Below are 17,160 nucleotides of genomic sequence, written 5' to 3'. Positions count from 1 at the left end.
AACGAAAAGTAGATGTAACATTTTTAATTTTTTAAATTTAAATTTTAACTTTTTACTATGGAGAATTTCAAACATACACATAAGGAGGTAGAATAGTGCATTGATTCCCCTTGTACCAATTACCCAGCCAGACCTGCTCCAGACTTCTCAAGCTATCTAAATATTTAATTATCTTTAAAAGATGAAGATTCCTTTTTATTTTGAAACAAGATCTTGCTAAGTTGCTGAGGCTGGCCTTGAACTTGAAATCCTCTTGCCTCAATGCCTGGCAAAGACTCCTTTTAAAAAACTGACTACAATTCCATTATCACCCATAGAAAAATTTTAAATTTATAATTCTTTCGTATCAAATGTCTAGCCAAAGGATAAAATTTCCAGTTTCATAACAATTTGTTAAATAGTTTATTTAAATGATGATTCAGTTAAGATCTACACATCCGGCTGGGGATGTGGCTCAGGCGGTAGCGCGCTCGCCTGGCGTGCGTGCGGCCCAGGTTCAATCCTCAGCACCACATACAAACAAAGATGTTGTGTCTGCTGAAAACTAAAAAAAATAAATAAATATTAAAAATTTTTTTAAAAAAAGATCTACACATCCATCCCTTAGTTCCTTTACGTTTTGTTTGTTGAAGAAATTGGATGTTCATGGTGCATGCCTGTCATCCAGGGATTTGGGAGGCTGAGGCAGGAGGGTCACAAATTTGAGGCTAGCCTCAGCAATTTGGCAAGACCCTCAGCAACTTAGCGAGATCCTGTCTCATAATATAGGGCTGGGAGGGCTGGGGGCTATAGTTAAGTGGCAGAGCACTTGCCTTGCATGTGTGAGGCACTGGGTTTGATCCTCAGCACCACATAAAAATAAAACAAATAAAATAAAAACATTCTGTTCATCTACAACTACCAAAATTTTTTTTAAAAAAATGTAGGATTGGGGATGTAGCTCAGTGGTAAAGTACCACTGGGTTCAGTCCATAGTCCCCAAAAACAGAAAGAAAAAGAAAGTGGGTGGTTCATTAGATTTTGTTGATTGCATCCAGGCAGCTTAAAATGTTTGTTTGTTTGTTTGTTTTCCTCATCTGTGTATTTCCTAAAGTTAGATAGTTTAGATTCAAGTTCTGGTTTTCTGGCAATACTACTTTGTATTGTGTGCATTCTTCATGAGGCAGATAATATTAAGTTGTATATCCTTTTGTGATGTTAAGGCCATTGATAATGTCTGGATCTGTTAATTTATTAAGGATTTTTAAATGGTGATATTTTCTTTGTCCTTTACTGAAATACTTTTCCTCATGTACTCGTTGGTTTAGGGTGGAGTTCAAATAGGAAAGATAAAATTTGTTTCTTGTTATTTACTAGTTTTCAAAATAATGAATTTTCCCCCAGCAGCCAAAAAAAGTTACACTTTTTTTTTATGTCATGAAGTACTCATGCCTTTACACATGTGATTTTTATTCATTTTTTTCTTATTGATAATTCTTATTGATGCTCAAATTATACTATTTTGGGCAAGGGGTAAATTGTACCTTATTTTTTATTTGCAGTACTGGAGATTGAACCCATGCCTCATGCGTGGTAGGCAAGTGCCCTTTCTTTGAACTACATCCCCAACCCTTTTTCATTTTTATTTTGAGACAGGGTCTTGCCAAGATGGTGAGGCTGTCCTAGAACTTGGAATCTTCCTGCCTCAATTTCCCAGGTGTATATGTTGTGCCTTTTTTTTTGTTGTCCCAGGGATTGAACTCAGGGGCGCTTAACCACTGAGCCACACACTCAAACCTTTTTAGATTTTATTTTGAGAAAGGGTCTTGCTAAGATGCTGAGGCTGGCCTCGAATTTATAGTTCTTTTGTCTCAACCTCCCAAGCCACTGGGATTACAGGCATGCACCACCATACCCTGCAGTGTAGTATCATCTTAAGAATTTTTTTTAATATTTATTTTTCAGTTGTAAGTGGACACAGTACCTTTATTTTATTTTATTTTATTTTATTATTGTGGTGCTGAGGATCAAACCCAGTGCCTCATGCTTGCAAGGCAAGCACTCTATCACTGAGCTACAACCTCAGCCCTGTGTGTATTTTTTTTTTTAAGAGAGAGAGAGAGAGGGAGAGAGAATTTTTTAATATTTATTTTTTAGTTTTCGGTGGACACAACATCTTTATTTTATTTTTATGTGGTGCTGAGGATCGAACCCAGTGCCCCACACATGCCAGGCAAGTGTGCTACCACTTGAGCCACATTCCCAGCCCCTGTGTATATTTTTTAAAAAATATTTTTTAGTTGTAGTTGGACACAACACCTTTATTTTGTTTATTTTTATGTGGTGCTGAGAATCGAACCCAGGGCCCCTTACTCGTTAGGCGAGCTCTACTGCTGAGCCACAACCCCAGCACCCCGTGTATTTTTTAATGTAAATGATTTTAAAATTTGCTTGAGGCCTCTTCTGTGTCACACAGAAGAAAGCATAGATTCCAAGTGTATAGTTTCTTGAGTTTTCATAAAGTGAACACAATCATGTAGCCAACACCCAGAAAGATGTTTACTTTTATCATTTAACTAAATTGAGAGCCACAGTGGCTCAGTATTTAGAAGGTGAGCGCTGGAGTCAATACTTCTGGGTTGTTTTTTCTCCCTCCACTGTTTAATTGTTTAAACATTTTGTGCTTTCATTTCTCAAATGGTTGTTGTAAGAATTATAAAAATTATACATATATACACAGGTACATATATACACAACACATTCTCTAAACAGTACCTGACAACTGGCAGCTGCATTTGTTGTTAAAAAGGAGGAATTGCCAAAAATTGATTGTGGGTGTGTTGAATTAATGGGGAGGAAGTCTTAAAACTTTTATTATTTAGTACGCGCTAAGTAATTTTCAAAGTGTTTCATATTCCTTGAGTCAGGCATTCTGCCCTATATTAGTCTTTTCTTTTAAATAGTATAAGAATTTGTGAATTACGCTTTTTCTTAATTAAAAAATGTGAAGATGTGTTTTTAAATTTTTTAAAATATTTTTTTAGTTGATGGACCTTTATTTATTTCTGTGTAATGCTGAGAATTGAACCCAGTGCCTCACACATGTAAAGCAAGCACTCTGTCACTGAACCACAACCCCAGCCCCATGTTTAATTTTAATAAGGATTTATTTTAATTAGGGATGGGTTTTATTTGAAGTCTGTTTTCTACCGGGTATGGTTGTGCAAACCTGTAATCCTAGCAATTTAGGAGGCTGAGGCAGGAGGATCAAAAATTTGAGGTCATCCTCAGCAATTTTATCGGACTGTAATTAATTATGATCGAATTAGTGTCGGCTGTTTATATTATTTATAATTGGGACAGAACATGTATTTTGGTTGCATTTTGGTTCTTTGAACAAATTTTTGTCTTTCATGTAGAGGCAATTATTTGTTTTCTTCATCCTCAGGTTAACTTACCCTTTTTTCTTTTTTTTTTTAACATCAGGACATACTTCCAACTCTAGAATCAAAAATAAAGCCAGCCAGGCTGGGGAATATAGCTCAGTTGGTGGAGTGCTTGCCTCACACACACAATCCCCAGCCCCCCACACACAAATAATAATAATCCCAGTTTGCTCTGGAGGCTGAGGCTAGAGGATCGCAAGTTCAAAGCTAGCCTCAGCGAAAGCACGTGCTAAGCAACTCAGTGAGACCCTGTCTCTAAATAAAATCAAAATAGTGCTGGGGATGTGGCTCAGTGGTTAAGTGCCCCTGAGTTCGATCCCAGTACCCTCCAAAAAGCCAATTAAGATCTTTTAGAAAAAGAAAAGTCATGTCTTTTTTGCCCTTAAATTCTTGATTCAGTCTTAGTTTTCTTCTGCCCATGTGGCATCCTGGAAGTTGATTACTTTTACCTTCTGTTCTGTCATATTCCTTTTTACCCAAATCATTTGTTTTCCTTTGTTTTGCTATTTACAAAGGAAATACACTGGAAATGCATACCCACAGTAGCTTCTTGAGAAGAGAGTGCATGAGGATTACAGTTTTTAAAACCATGTCTTTCTAAAAATTTGTATTTTACTATCACATTTGTTTGGGCACCAAAGTTTAGACTGGGAACGATTTATTTTCTATAGCAAAGATAAAGCCCTCTGTTGAAATAGGAGCAAGGTAACCATCTGCCTGTTTGGGGTTATTATACAAAATGGGATAGAGAGTGGCTGTATGCTTCTTATATAGACTTTAAAACAAATTCCTGTTTATTAAGAATCTGATGCCTTTGGTTTCTGAACTTCCTCAGAGTTCTGTAAATTGGCTTATTTCTTTTAGTAGGATTTCATTGATGATTGGAGATAAATGTGTGTGTTCAGGCTATTATGTTAACTGGATGTTTTATTTGTATGTTTTCTAACTTTTTATTTATATTTGCGTTTTTAAAACTTCCTGGAAATCATTTTGGCCCTTTGAATTTACTTCTTCCTCGAGTATAGGGTTAACAAGCTTTTCCTATAACAGGCTAGATAGTAAATACTTTAGGGTTTAAGGATCATATATAGTAAGTGTTGCATATGCTTTGTTTTTTGTTTTTGCTCTTCATTATTTGTAACCCTTTTAAAAAGGTAAAAATCGTTTTTAACTTGTAGGCTTCATAAAAAATTAGCTGTTGGGGACTGGGATGCAGTTCAGTGATAGAGCATTTGCCTAATGTGTGATTCTGGGTTTGATCCCCAGCATGGGGAATGGGAGCTGTGGGAGGAGTTGGTCTAGTTCACCAGCCTCTAGGGACTTTAGACAGTCTCCTTTAGGTAAAATAGATTTTTAACCTATTGCTTTTCAGTTTTATAGAAATGGAAAGGAACTTTTTTATGGTTGTTGCTAGATAAATGTCCGCTAGTGATCTTAGTTCAGTTGAGAAGGGCTAGCTTAGCAGTCATGCTTCTTAAGGTAACAGAAGTACTACTTTCTCATTGATCAGAATAAGGATCTTTTCACACTTGCATCTGAAAAATAGCTCTGTAACTTCTTTACAAACATATTTTTGTGTTTAGTTTTGGTTGCTATAGAACTAAATAACTTTGCAGTGATTAACTATCTTACCTAATTAAAAAGACTTAAACAAACACTTGTGATATGTGAACTGGAGTCATCTGAAAAGAGAGACGCCTTTTTTCTTTTTGTAATACTAATAATTTGCCAAGCAATTTAGATGGTAAAGCATTTTCTTTTTCTTTTTTTTCTTTTTTTTAAGAGAGAGTGAGAGATAGAGAGAGAGATAGAGAGAATTTTTAATATTTATTTCTTAGTTCTCGGCGGACACAACATCTTTGTTGGTATGTGGTGCTGAGGATCGAACCTGGGCCGCACGCATGCCAAATGAGCGCGCTACCGCCTGAGCCACATTCCCAGCCCGCATTTTCTTTTTCTTATTTTGTTTTTTTAGTTGTTGGTGAACAGAATACAATTATTTTATTTATTTGTTTTTTTATATGATGCTGAGAATAGAACCCGGTGCTTCAGTGGTAGAGCTAGGCAAGTGCTCTACTACTGAGCCACAACCCAGTCCAAAATGGTAAAAAGCATTTTTATTTTTCTGTTTCTTTGAAGTTTAGAACATCGGTAGCATATGCTATATTAAAGGTAGTTAGGATTAGCGTAGCCTCCTGGGTTTTGTTTATTCCACAGGAGAATAATTTATCTTTTCGTTTTGCCCCAAAGGTTGAAGATAACATTGATTTGACCTTTTATTTTTTTTTGTTCCTAGGATTTGGACCCAGGTCCTTGTACATGCTAAGTATACACTCTTCCAATGAGCCATGCTTTGACTTTTTAAAAGTGCATTGAAAAAGGAAAAAAGCTTTTGTTTAAAAGGGGCAGGGGATATATATGCTTATTGAATAAAATTTGGGAAAATAAAAAAATGAATAGAGAAAATACAATTAATCTATAATCCAGTCTTTCCAAAATAATTATTGGTATTAACATCTGTCATGTTTTCTTTTCCTTAATTTTTTTTTGAGACAAATTTTTTTCCTAATAGAAAATAATGATTAATTTGGGGCTGGGGATGTGGCTCAAGCGGTAGCATGCTTGCCTGGCATGCGTGCGGCCCGGGTTCCATCCTCTGCACCACATAAAAAAAAGATGTTGTGTCTGCCAAAAACTAAAAAAAAAATATTAAAAAAAATATAAGGCTGTGTATGTTTAAAAAAAAAGAAAAAGAAAATAATGATTAATTTGAAGATTCAGTAACAAGGTATAAAGGAATGATTATAGATCGATTCTTAAAAATAATAAGTGTATATAAAAGATTCAGTGAAAATGCCAATGAAATTCACAAGAGTGGAGGTACAGTTTTGCTTGTTGTCACAAAAATTGACCCATAAAGTTGATTTTTCTTCTTCCGCCTCTTCTCTTCCTCCTCCTTTTCTTTCTTTCTTTCTTTCTTTCTTTTTTTTTTTTCTTTATTATATCAGGGATTTGAACCCTGGGGTCCTTACCCACTGAGCCACATCCACAGATCATTTTTTTTAAGAGAATTTTAATATTTATTATTTATCAGCAGACACAACATCTTTGTTTGTATGTGGTGCTGAGAATCGAACCCGGGCCGCACGCATGCCAGGCGAGCGAGCTACCGCTTGAGCCACATCCCCAGCCCTCATTTTTTTTTTTTAAAGAGAGAGAAATTTTTAATATCTATTTTTTAGTTTTCGGTGGACACAACATCTTTATTTTATTTGTATGTGGTGCTGAGGATTGAACCCAGCGCCCCGCGCATGGCAGGCCAGCGTGCTACCACTTGAGCCACATCCCTAGCCCTCCACAGATCTTTTTATTTTGTATTTTGAGACAAAGTCTTGCTAAGTTGCTTAGGGCCCTGCTAAGTTGCTGAGACTGGCCTCCTGTCTCAGTCTTTCACTAGGATTGGTGTATGCCACCATGCTCTGCTGAAGTTGATTTCTTTAGTGAGATTTGTTGGGCTTGGTTTGGTGATTAATGCATGTGAGCAAAACATGTAGCTGGGGGGGGGTATCATGGTGGTAGACAAATCTGTTTTGTGTAATCCTCAGGAGAATACTTGACCAGGGCTAACACTGAAAATATATTAAAAAAAATATTTTTCTAATTTGTAACATGTCCTTAATTCTGACAGTCATAAAAATGGGCTTATGTTAATATAACATTCCCAAGACCTAGCTCTTACCCTCCTATTGGTACTCGGGGTTAAACTGACACTTTGCTAAATGATGGGTAGTTTCCTTGTTTAATGTTCCGTTTCCCATAATCCACTGCATATAGTGGAACTACCAGATGCTTAAAATGAAGTAAATTTATCTTCTAGTGGGAAAAGGATACTCTCTCTCCTACAGCCCTGACTACCATTTATATTTATACTACTTATCAAAAAATATGACTCTAATCTATGAATATTATAAGTTATTGTATAATACTAAAAAAGCTATTTTACAAATAACTTTTATGATGGTTGTTGATTAAGAAAAACTTTTCACACCCACTAGTCCATCTCAGATCATGTCCCTACCACAAAAAGAATGTGTGTATGTTTGAAAATTGCCATTACTTGACCAATCTGAAAAGTGATTAGCCTTCCAGAGAAGATTCCATCTAATTTTATCTTATTTATATGTTGTTTATTTTTTCTTTTTGCAGTGCTTGGGGATTGAACCTGGGCCAAGCACTCTACCACTGAGCCACATTTACAGTTCTGATTTTATATTTATTGACAATAATTTAGGTTAATACAACCATTTTCATCAAATTTATATCTTTTTTTTTTTTAAGAAAAGGTGAAAATACTGTACTCTCGTCATTTTCAGGCTCACTACATCTTTTTTTCTTGAATCACTAGCAAGCACTTTTTTCTTATATAAAGCTCAAGATAAAATGATATAAACTGAGGCCTTTTTTATTTTAAAAAACAAAAACCTAAGGCAGGCACCAATGGCACATGCCTATAATCCCAGCCACTCTGGAGACTAAATCAAAGGATGGCAATTTGGAGCCTGTCTCAAAATAAAAAGGGCTAGAGATGTAGCTCAGTGGCAAAGCACCTTGGAGTTCAATCCCCAGAACTTTAAAGAAAGAAAGACAGACAGAAAGAAGCTCTGCATGGTGGCACATGCCTATAATCCCTGTGGCTCAGGAAACTAAGGCAGGAAGAATCAGGAGTTCAAAGTCAGCCTCAGCAAAAATGAGGTGCTAAGCAATTCAGTGAGATCCTATCTCTAAATAAAATACAGAATAGGGCTGGGGATGTAGCTCAGTGGTTGAGTGCGCCTGCGTTCAATTCCCACTACCCCCCCACTCCCCCAAGAAAAGAAAAAAGAAAACTTTTGGTCATTAATATGTCTAAAATTAAGATGGATGGAATGAATGTTTTTGAAATTGAAGATAGGCTTTTTGGTAAATAATATAATTAGTAGCCACTATTGCTTTATGTATTTTAACAACCCAACATCATCTTAGAATAGAATTCTCTATAGCTAATTTTGTAAGAAAAATATTGCAGTTTTTAAAAAATGATCTATAAGTATAGCTTCCCAATTTCTAAAAATTTTATCTTTCTATATTCTCTCTGGGTATATGGTCACATTGTAGGCATTTTACATTGTTGAAAGTGTAGCACATAATTTTCCATTCTACTTAATTATTACGTCATCAAAGTGTTTTTCATCTTATAATTGCCCTTATAAAAGACCAATTATAAGATTTTAATAGGGTCTCACTAAATTGGCTATTTTAATAATCATTTTAATAGCTCTATAGTCTGTTCAGTGGATTAATATAATTCAAGCATTGCATTATTGTTGAATAGGTCTTTTTTCTTTTTTTTTTAATTAATGAATGTAGTGAACAGTGATAACACCATTTTTCTTGATATAAAATTGAAGACTATATTTCAGAAAGATTTTATTGGGAAGAGAAATAAAGAACAGTTTTTTAGGCGTGTTGGTTTTAGCATGAAAGATAACATCAAGGTGTATAATCTATTTTGTTTTATACCCTGTACTGTGTGGAATTTAACAGAACTACTGTCCTAACCTAATGAGTTATAATAAGTGTACTTTATTACGTATAACCCTTTTTTTTTTTTTTTTAGGTCAGAAGTAAACTCTTAAAATCTTTCCTTTATGTCACTATAATTTTGTCAGATACACACAGACACACACACACAGCTAGGTGTGGTGATACACATCTGTAATCCCAGCATATCAGGAGGCTGATGCAGGAGGATTACAAGTTTGAGACCAGCCTGGGCAATTTAGTGAGACCCTATCTCAAACTTAAAAAAATAAATAATAAATAAGGCTAGGGATGTTGCTTAGTGACAGACTGCCCTTGGGCTTAGTCCTTAGTATGGCAAAAAATATTGTGTGTATAGATGGATAGACAATACCCCTAGCTTGAAAAAAAAATTGGGGGGCAGGGGTTACTGGGGATTGAACTCAGGGGCACTCAACCATTGAGTCACATCCCTAGCCCTGTTTCCTATTTTTGTTTTTTATATGGAGACAGGGTCTCACTGAGTTGCTAAGTGCCTCACCATTGCTGAGACTGGCTTTGAACTCAAGATCTCCTGACTCACCTCCCAAGCAGCTGGGATTACAGGCATGTGCCATCACACCCAGCTCTGGGAGATATTTATATACATGTATGTATTTTTTAAAATATTAATTTTTTACTTATAGGTGGACACATCATCTTTTTTTTATGTGGTGCTGAGGATTGAACCCAGTGCCTCACACATGCTAGGCCAGTGTTCTACATCTGAACTACAATCCTAGCCCTAAAAAAATATTTTAAAATGACCAAACGGTCAGGTTGTCAGATGTAGTGCATACCTGTAACCCCATGGCTTGGGAAGCTGAGGCAGGAGATCACAAGTTCAAGGCCAGCCTCAGCAACTTAGCAAGACCCTGTATGGAAAAAAAAAAAGTACTGGGGATGTAACTCAGAGCCCCTGGGATCAGTTCCTCGTACCAGAAAAGAAAGAAAATTTCCCCCACGTATCAAATGAGTTTTTGCTTAAGAATTTTTTTCATGTAGTATTTTTAAAAATATTTTTTTAGTTGTTGATAGACCTTTATTTTATTTACTTATATGTGGTGCTGAGAATTGAACCCAGTGCCTCACACATGACTGGCAAATGCGTTACCGCTGAGCCCTAGCCCCAGCCCTTCATGTATTATTTAATGGGGAAACTTGTTCAGTTCCCACCCTTCAATGTTGCCAGTCAGTTTCCAGAGACAACTTCTTAACTGTTTAGTTTGTCATTCTAAATATTTTTCTCTGAAAGATTAAATATTGTAAGGAAGACTTAAGTTCTCTCTGACCACTTCTAATTCTTGCTTTCTCCCACTTTGTTCTCATCTCCTTAGTGTGGCTCCTTCTAGATCTTTTTCTTTGCATTTACACTAATGTTAGGTGTGTGTAACAGGTTCATCAATTCTAAGACTTACTCTAGGGGCCATTACAAAAGACAAACTGGCTGGGCCTGTGGCTTAGCAGAGAGCACTTGCTTAGCACATGCTAGGTCCTGAATTCTCTCAGTTTGAGCCCCAGCACTGCCATGGGGAGCAGGGGACAGGAAGGAGAAAAGAAAAGAAAACTGCCAGAAATGTAAAATATATATTGTTTTTTTTTTTTTGTTTTTTTTTTTTTAGAGAGAGAGAGGGGGGGACAGAGAGAGAGAGAGAGAGAATTTTAACATTTATTTATTTTTTTCTTAGTTCTTAGCGGACACAACATCTTTGTTGGTATGTGGTGCTGCTGAGGATCGAACCCGGGCCGCACGCATGCTAGGCGAGCGCGCTACCGCTTGAGCTACATCCCCAGCCCTAAAATATATATTGTAAAATCTAATCTCGGGGCTGAGGTTGTGGCTTAGCGGTAAAGCGCTTGCCTAGCATGTGCAGGGCCCTGGGTTTGATCCTCGGCACCACATAAAAAAAATAAATAAATAAACAAAATAAAGGTATTTGTCCATCTACAACTTAAAAAAAAATTCTAATCTCACTTTAGAGATGTTAAGGGATGGGTCGGGTTGCTTAGAATTGATCAAATACATTTGTGCTATGATTATGTATAGTTTTCTGTGCTTGCCTTTCTTCACTTAATAATCGAAACTGCTTCACTTACACCATGGTCTGAATAAACCACATTATTTCACTGGGCTTTTATTGATGAACTTTTAATTTGTTTCTAGTAACAGTGCTGCAGTGAGTTCTGATATCTGTTTCTTTCTGTATATTTGGGAGTCTTATCAAGGCTATGTAATAAAAATTGAAATTACTATATCATAGGGCATGTACATTTTTTTAAAATTACATGTGAACGATGTATTTCAAACATTAATGTGTATACTTTTTTTTTAAAGAGAGAGAGAATTTTTAATATATTTATTTTTTAGTTATCAGCGGACACAACATCTTTGTTTGTATGTGGTGTTGAGGATTGAACCCGGGCCGCACGCATGCCAGGCGAGCACGCTACGGCTTGAGCCACGTTCCCAGCCCGGCATGTACATTTTTTAAAAATTATTTTTTTGTAGTTGTAGATGGACAACATGCCTTTATTTATTTACTTTTTTGTGGAAAACATACATGTTTACAATTTTGAAATATATACCAAATTGTTGATCTAGATAACTTAAAAACAGTTTATATTTTCAGCATTAGTATACGAGAGAGTGGGTCCTTATTTGTCCCCTTCTTACCAACTCTGGATGTTACCTAACTTTTTTTATGTAATGAGAGAAGGGAGTCTTGGTATCTCATAATTTAAAGTTCCATTTCCTGAACTAGTGAAATTGAATATCCTTTTGCATATTTATTATCAACTTTTGTATTTTTCTTCAAGTTCCCTGTTCATATCTTAGCACTCTTATTTTTCTTACTAATTAATGGTTTTATTATGGTCATTCCTATATAAATGAATTAAATGTGTAGTTCGTATATACTACTTTACCTTTATTGAAATTTGGTAGTCTGTTCTTATTGGAATCAACTAATAATTAATGTTTCCATTTATCAAAGAAGCAGTATTCTTCAAAGACTTCCCATTTTAGCCAGGCTTGGTTGTGTACACTAATTCCAGCAGCTCAGGAGACTGAGGCAGGAGGATCTCAAAGCCAGCCTCGGGGAAAAGCAAGGCACTAAGCAACTCAGTAAGACCCTGTCTCTACATAAAATACAAAATAGGGCTGGCTTAGTGGTCAAGTGCCCATGAGTTCAATCCCTGGTACCCCACCCCACCCCCCCACCCTCCAAAAAAAAGATTTCTCATTTTTCCAGCCCCAGTTTTGTACAGCTTTTGAATGTTGGTGGAGGTTAAATCTTCCCAAGTCAAACTGGCTTCACTCTTTTTCTTATTGATTGATTGATTGATTGGTGCTGGGGATTGAACCCAGGGATGCTCTTCCACTGAGCTACATCTTTTTCATTTTTTATTTTGAGACAAGTTCTCAACTAAGTTGCAGAGGCTGAACTTAAAACTTGTAGGTAGTCCTCTGCCTTCAACCTTCCAAGTCTTGGGATTACAGGTGTGTGCTACTGTACCCAGTGCTGGCTTCAATCTTGATTGTCTTGGAAGTCTGCCATAGATAACAATAATATTGAAGGAAGGCAAAATATGTAATAGTTATTATTAATAATAATGTCCTAGTACCTTGAAAGCAGCAGTATGACCCTCACTTTCTTGATGAACAAACTGAGAGGTTAACTGAAATCTCTTGGACATGTGAAATGAGATTTAAAATTATCTAAGCTATCTGATTTTAGAGTTCCTTATATCATGTCATGTCTGTCTCAGTAGTTGGATATGTTTTGAATATAGCCTTTTAAACTGTATGTATGCTGTTGCTTAATAATATTAAAAGTAGTTGATGTAAACTTATTTTTTAGAAACTGTTTTAGGGGCTGGGACTGTAGCTCAGTGGTAGAGCACTTGTCAGTACATGTGAGGTACTGGGTTCAATCCTCAGCACCACATAAAAATAAATAAATAAAGATTGTACGAACTACAACTAAAAAAAACTCTTAAAAAAATGATTGTTGGGCTGGGGATATGGCTCAAGCGGTAGCACGCTCGCCTGGCATGCGTGCGGCCTGGGTTCGATCCTCAGCACCACATTCAAAGAAAGATGTTGTGTCCGCCGAAAAACTAAAAATAAAATAAATAAATAAATAAATAAATAAATAAATAAATAAATAATTTCTCTCTCTCTCAAAAAAAAAAAGATTGTTGCAGGTAGGTGTGGTGGCACATTCCTATAATCCCAACAAGTCAGAAGGCTGAGGTAGGAGAATCACAAGTTTGAGTCTAGGCTCAGTATCTTAGCATGATCCCTCTCAAAATTAAAAAAGGGGTTGGGGATGTAGATCAGTAGTAGAGTGCCCCTGGTTTCAGTCCTCAGTACCAAAACTGACAAAAAAGATTGTTGCACATTGTTTTGTTTTGTTTGTTTTTTTGGTACCAGAGATTAAACCCCAGGGGTTCTTAACCACTGAGCCACTTTCCAAGCCTTTTTTATTTTTTATTTTGAGATAGGGTCTCAGTAAATTACTTAGGGCCTCAGCTTCCTGAGTTGCTGGAATTATAGGCTGTGCCACCATGCGTGGCTTGCACACTGGTTTTTTTGTGGGGTGGGGGTGCTAGGTATTGAACTCAGGGGCACTTGACCACTGAGCCACATCCCCAACCCTATTTTGTGTATTATTTAGAAACAGGGTCTTTACTGAGTTGCTTATTGCCTCGCCTTTGCTAAGGCTGACTGAACTTACCATCTTCCGGTCTCAGCCTCACGGGCCCCTGGGATTATAGATGTACACCACCTCACCCAGTGCACATTGTTTTTAATATGTGTAAAAAAAAGTGTTAAGTGGTACATTTATTTATGTGTACCCCATTGCAGTTTGACAGATGCATTTCTCTATAGTAAATATTGCCAGTTGTCTTTAAAGAAATAATTCACATTTTATGAAGGATTTAATAGTTTTTACATCTATTAAAGGCAATTCGTGACATACCTTATAGCAAAGCTTCAACATATAATACTGGGAATTATGTATTTTGTCAGTGCTAAATGTTTCCATTGTATTTCTCTTTTGTTATAGAAAAGGATGGCAAGGCCTTTCATCCAACTTATGAAGAAAAACTGAAGCTTGTGGCACTGCATAAACAGGTTCTTATGGGCCCATATAATCCAGACACTTGTCCTGAAGTTGGATTCTTTGATGTGTTGGGGAATGACAGGAGGTAAAAGTGTTTTGTTATATAATAAATGTAGTAAGAACAAAGCTGGGAAAAAAAACAATGTAAATTGTTTAAGATGTAAATAATTGGTCTTTAGTTTAAGACCTGAAGCATTTTGCTTGCAGCTTCTGGAATCTTCAGATATTAATTCTACTTTTTGGCTTAGAGATGTTTATGGCTAAATATTAATGTTTTCTTATCTGATTATGATCATAAGACAAGTACAATTTTATTTGCCTCTTCCTAAATATTAAAAACAGTTCTTTATAATTCATAGTAATTGATTCCTTTATTGAGTTGTGCCAGCAAAGAACACACAAAGTATTTTGTTCAGTTAAGGCTAAAATACGATATAAGGAAAACAAAATATAGACAACTTTTCATCATATGGGAATTAACAGCAATGAAGTTAAATATTAGATTGTGGCATAATTTATTAAGTCAATACATGATTGTTGAAACTTGGGAGTTTTGAACCTTTTGCTCACGTTAGAATCATTCTTTTAGTTATAATTAAAAAATTTTCACATTGCGGTTTAAATTAAATCAAGTTCTTATTCTGTTAAGGGGAGGTAACTTTTCTTATTATTCTTTATAGGAGAGAATGGGCGGCCCTGGGAAACATGTCTAAAGAGGATGCCATGGTAGAGTTTGTCAAGCTCTTAAATAGGTGTTGCCATCTCTTTTCAACGTATGTTGCATCCCACAAAATAGAGAAGGAAGAGCAAGAAAAAAAAAGGTGACATTTGAGAGCATGGAATGTATTTTACCCAATATAGCCAATATGCTGATACTTTTGTTTTATGGAGTATCTTTCAGAGTATCCCAATTTTAAAGGTAGTTGTTCAAACTTCTTTATGTGAACAGGTATTTATGCCTGAGTTTTGAAGGGTGCTGCTTCCTTCTGGCTATACCTTTTAAGTTACTTCCCATCCATCACAACAACGTTTCTTTTGTCTTTCTAAACTATAAACTCCGTAATAAACTAAACCACAACTTTCTCCTTAACCTTAGGTCTATATACCCTTTGCTACTGTCTTCCATGAGCTTTTAGAATATTCATATTCCATTTCATGTTCTTCAACTGATACATGCTAGACTTTATGTAATCTTATATATTGGCTTTGTCTCCAAGATGGCTAATTAATTATTTCCAGGGTTTGGAGAAGGAGCTGCAGAATGTGCTGTTTATGTTTTAGGGATTCTCTGTTGTAAATTACAATTATAATTAGCACCTTGTTTATCTAGAAGTTCTATTTTTAAAAAATGTTTGTTTGTTTGTTTGTTTGTTTATTTATATGTGGTGCTGAGGGTGGAACCCAGGGCCCCACACCTGCAAGGCAAGTGCTCTACCACTGAGCTACAGCCCCAGCCCCTAGAAGTTCTATTTTTACAACAACTTTGACTTTTTAAAATTCTAGATAATTAAGATTATTCGGTGAAGCCAGATTTCATTATACTTTAGAAACAATTGATTCTCTGGTTTCCTACCTTAACCTGGACTAAAATAACAGGAGGAAATAGCCTAAAAGTAAGGGGGGAAAAATGAAAATAGACAAAAGAATTACAAAAGCTTGCCAGTCAGAGGATATTTAATATCAAGGTGAATTTTTCTATCAAAAATTGTGACACAGGGGCTGGGGATGTGGCTCAAGCGGTAGCGCGCTTGCCTGATGTGTGTGGCCCGGGTTCGATCCTCAGCACCACATACAAACAAAGATGTTGTTGTGTCCGCTGAAATTAAAAAAAAAAAAAAAATTGTGACACAGTACTACTTTCATGTTTGTAGTCATAACCCAGAGTTATCAAGAGGCAGAGCATCAGATGTAATTTATTCCTGTTTAAGAGCTTAATTACAATTTCAAAAGCTACTTACGCAAAGTATGATATAATTTTTTTTTTAAAGAGAGAGTGAGAGAGGAGAGAGAGAGAGAGAGAGAGAGAGAGAGAAAATTTTTAATGTTTTATTGTTTAGTTCTCGGCGGACACAACATCTTTGTTGGTATGTGGTGCTGAGGATCGAACCCAGGCCGCACACATGTCAGGCGAGCGCGCTACCGCTTGAGCCACATCCCCAGCCCCTAATTTTTTAATCCAAAAGAAAAGTTTCTATTCTTACGAGAATGGAGTAAGCTTTAACTGGAAAATTGATTGATGTACTACAAGTCCATTGTGTAGTAATGTTGGATCAGTGAGGTATAGCTACAGTGTCCTTGAAAATATATATGCTTTGCTTTAAATTTTTTTTTTTGTTCAGTTGCAGATGCACACAATACCTTTATTTTATTTATTTATTTTTATGTGGTGCTGAGGATTGAACCTAGTACCTCAAACGTGCTAGGCAAGCATTCTACCACTGAGCTACAACCCAAGTCCCCTATTCATTGCTTTTTAAGTTCTTATTTTAATAATAATTATAGTATATCTCTTAAGTATTGTCAAAAGTTATTTATTCATGTTAACATTTTGGGTAGATTTCAGAGATATATGTTTGTTTTTTGTAGTGCTGAGGATTGAACCCAGGGCCTCACACATTGTATATATGAGTTTGTTGAGTGCTTTCCAGCATTGTGCTGAGCCCCAAGGATGTAGTGGTGTAAGATAGGTAGTCTTTGTCCTTATGGAGCATGTATATTTTTGTACTGGAAGCTAAATTCAGAGCTTTGTATGTGCTAGGCAAGAACTCTACCACTGGGCTACATCCTCATCCTTGTGGAATATATATTTTAATGGGTAAATCAGAAGTATTGCTAAATTTGTCATACAAGTTTCATTACAACTACAGCAAGAATTATGAAGGGAAAGCGTTTAGTACTAATAGTATATATCAAAGGGGATCCTTTAGGATATAGATATGTCATCATTTAAGTAGTACCTTATTGATGGATACCTCTCTTTCTAATCTCCCCTCTCACCCTCCACAGTA

General features: G+C 36.1%; 1 protein-coding gene across 2 annotated transcripts in view; it reads left to right on the top strand.

Moving 5' to 3' along the window:
- Acbd3 (acyl-CoA binding domain containing 3) overlaps positions 1 to 17,160 on the top strand; it is a 37,047-nt gene that overhangs the window by 4,409 nt on the left and 15,478 nt on the right. The window contains exons 2-3 of one of the 2 annotated variants that reach the window (XM_078022917.1): positions 14,096 to 14,237; positions 14,833 to 14,973. In XM_078022917.1, the coding sequence (XP_077879043.1) occupies positions 14,096 to 14,237; positions 14,833 to 14,973 (283 nt within the window). The remainder of the gene's footprint in view (positions 1 to 14,095; positions 14,238 to 14,832; positions 14,974 to 17,160) is intronic. The other variant, XM_078022918.1, reaches the window with a different exon arrangement.

Source organism: Ictidomys tridecemlineatus, chromosome 10 (genome assembly GCF_052094955.1).
Source record: "Ictidomys tridecemlineatus isolate mIctTri1 chromosome 10, mIctTri1.hap1, whole genome shotgun sequence".
NCBI classification, from domain to species: domain Eukaryota; kingdom Metazoa; phylum Chordata; class Mammalia; order Rodentia; family Sciuridae; genus Ictidomys; species Ictidomys tridecemlineatus.
This window is presented reverse-complemented; position numbering and strand designations above follow the sequence as displayed.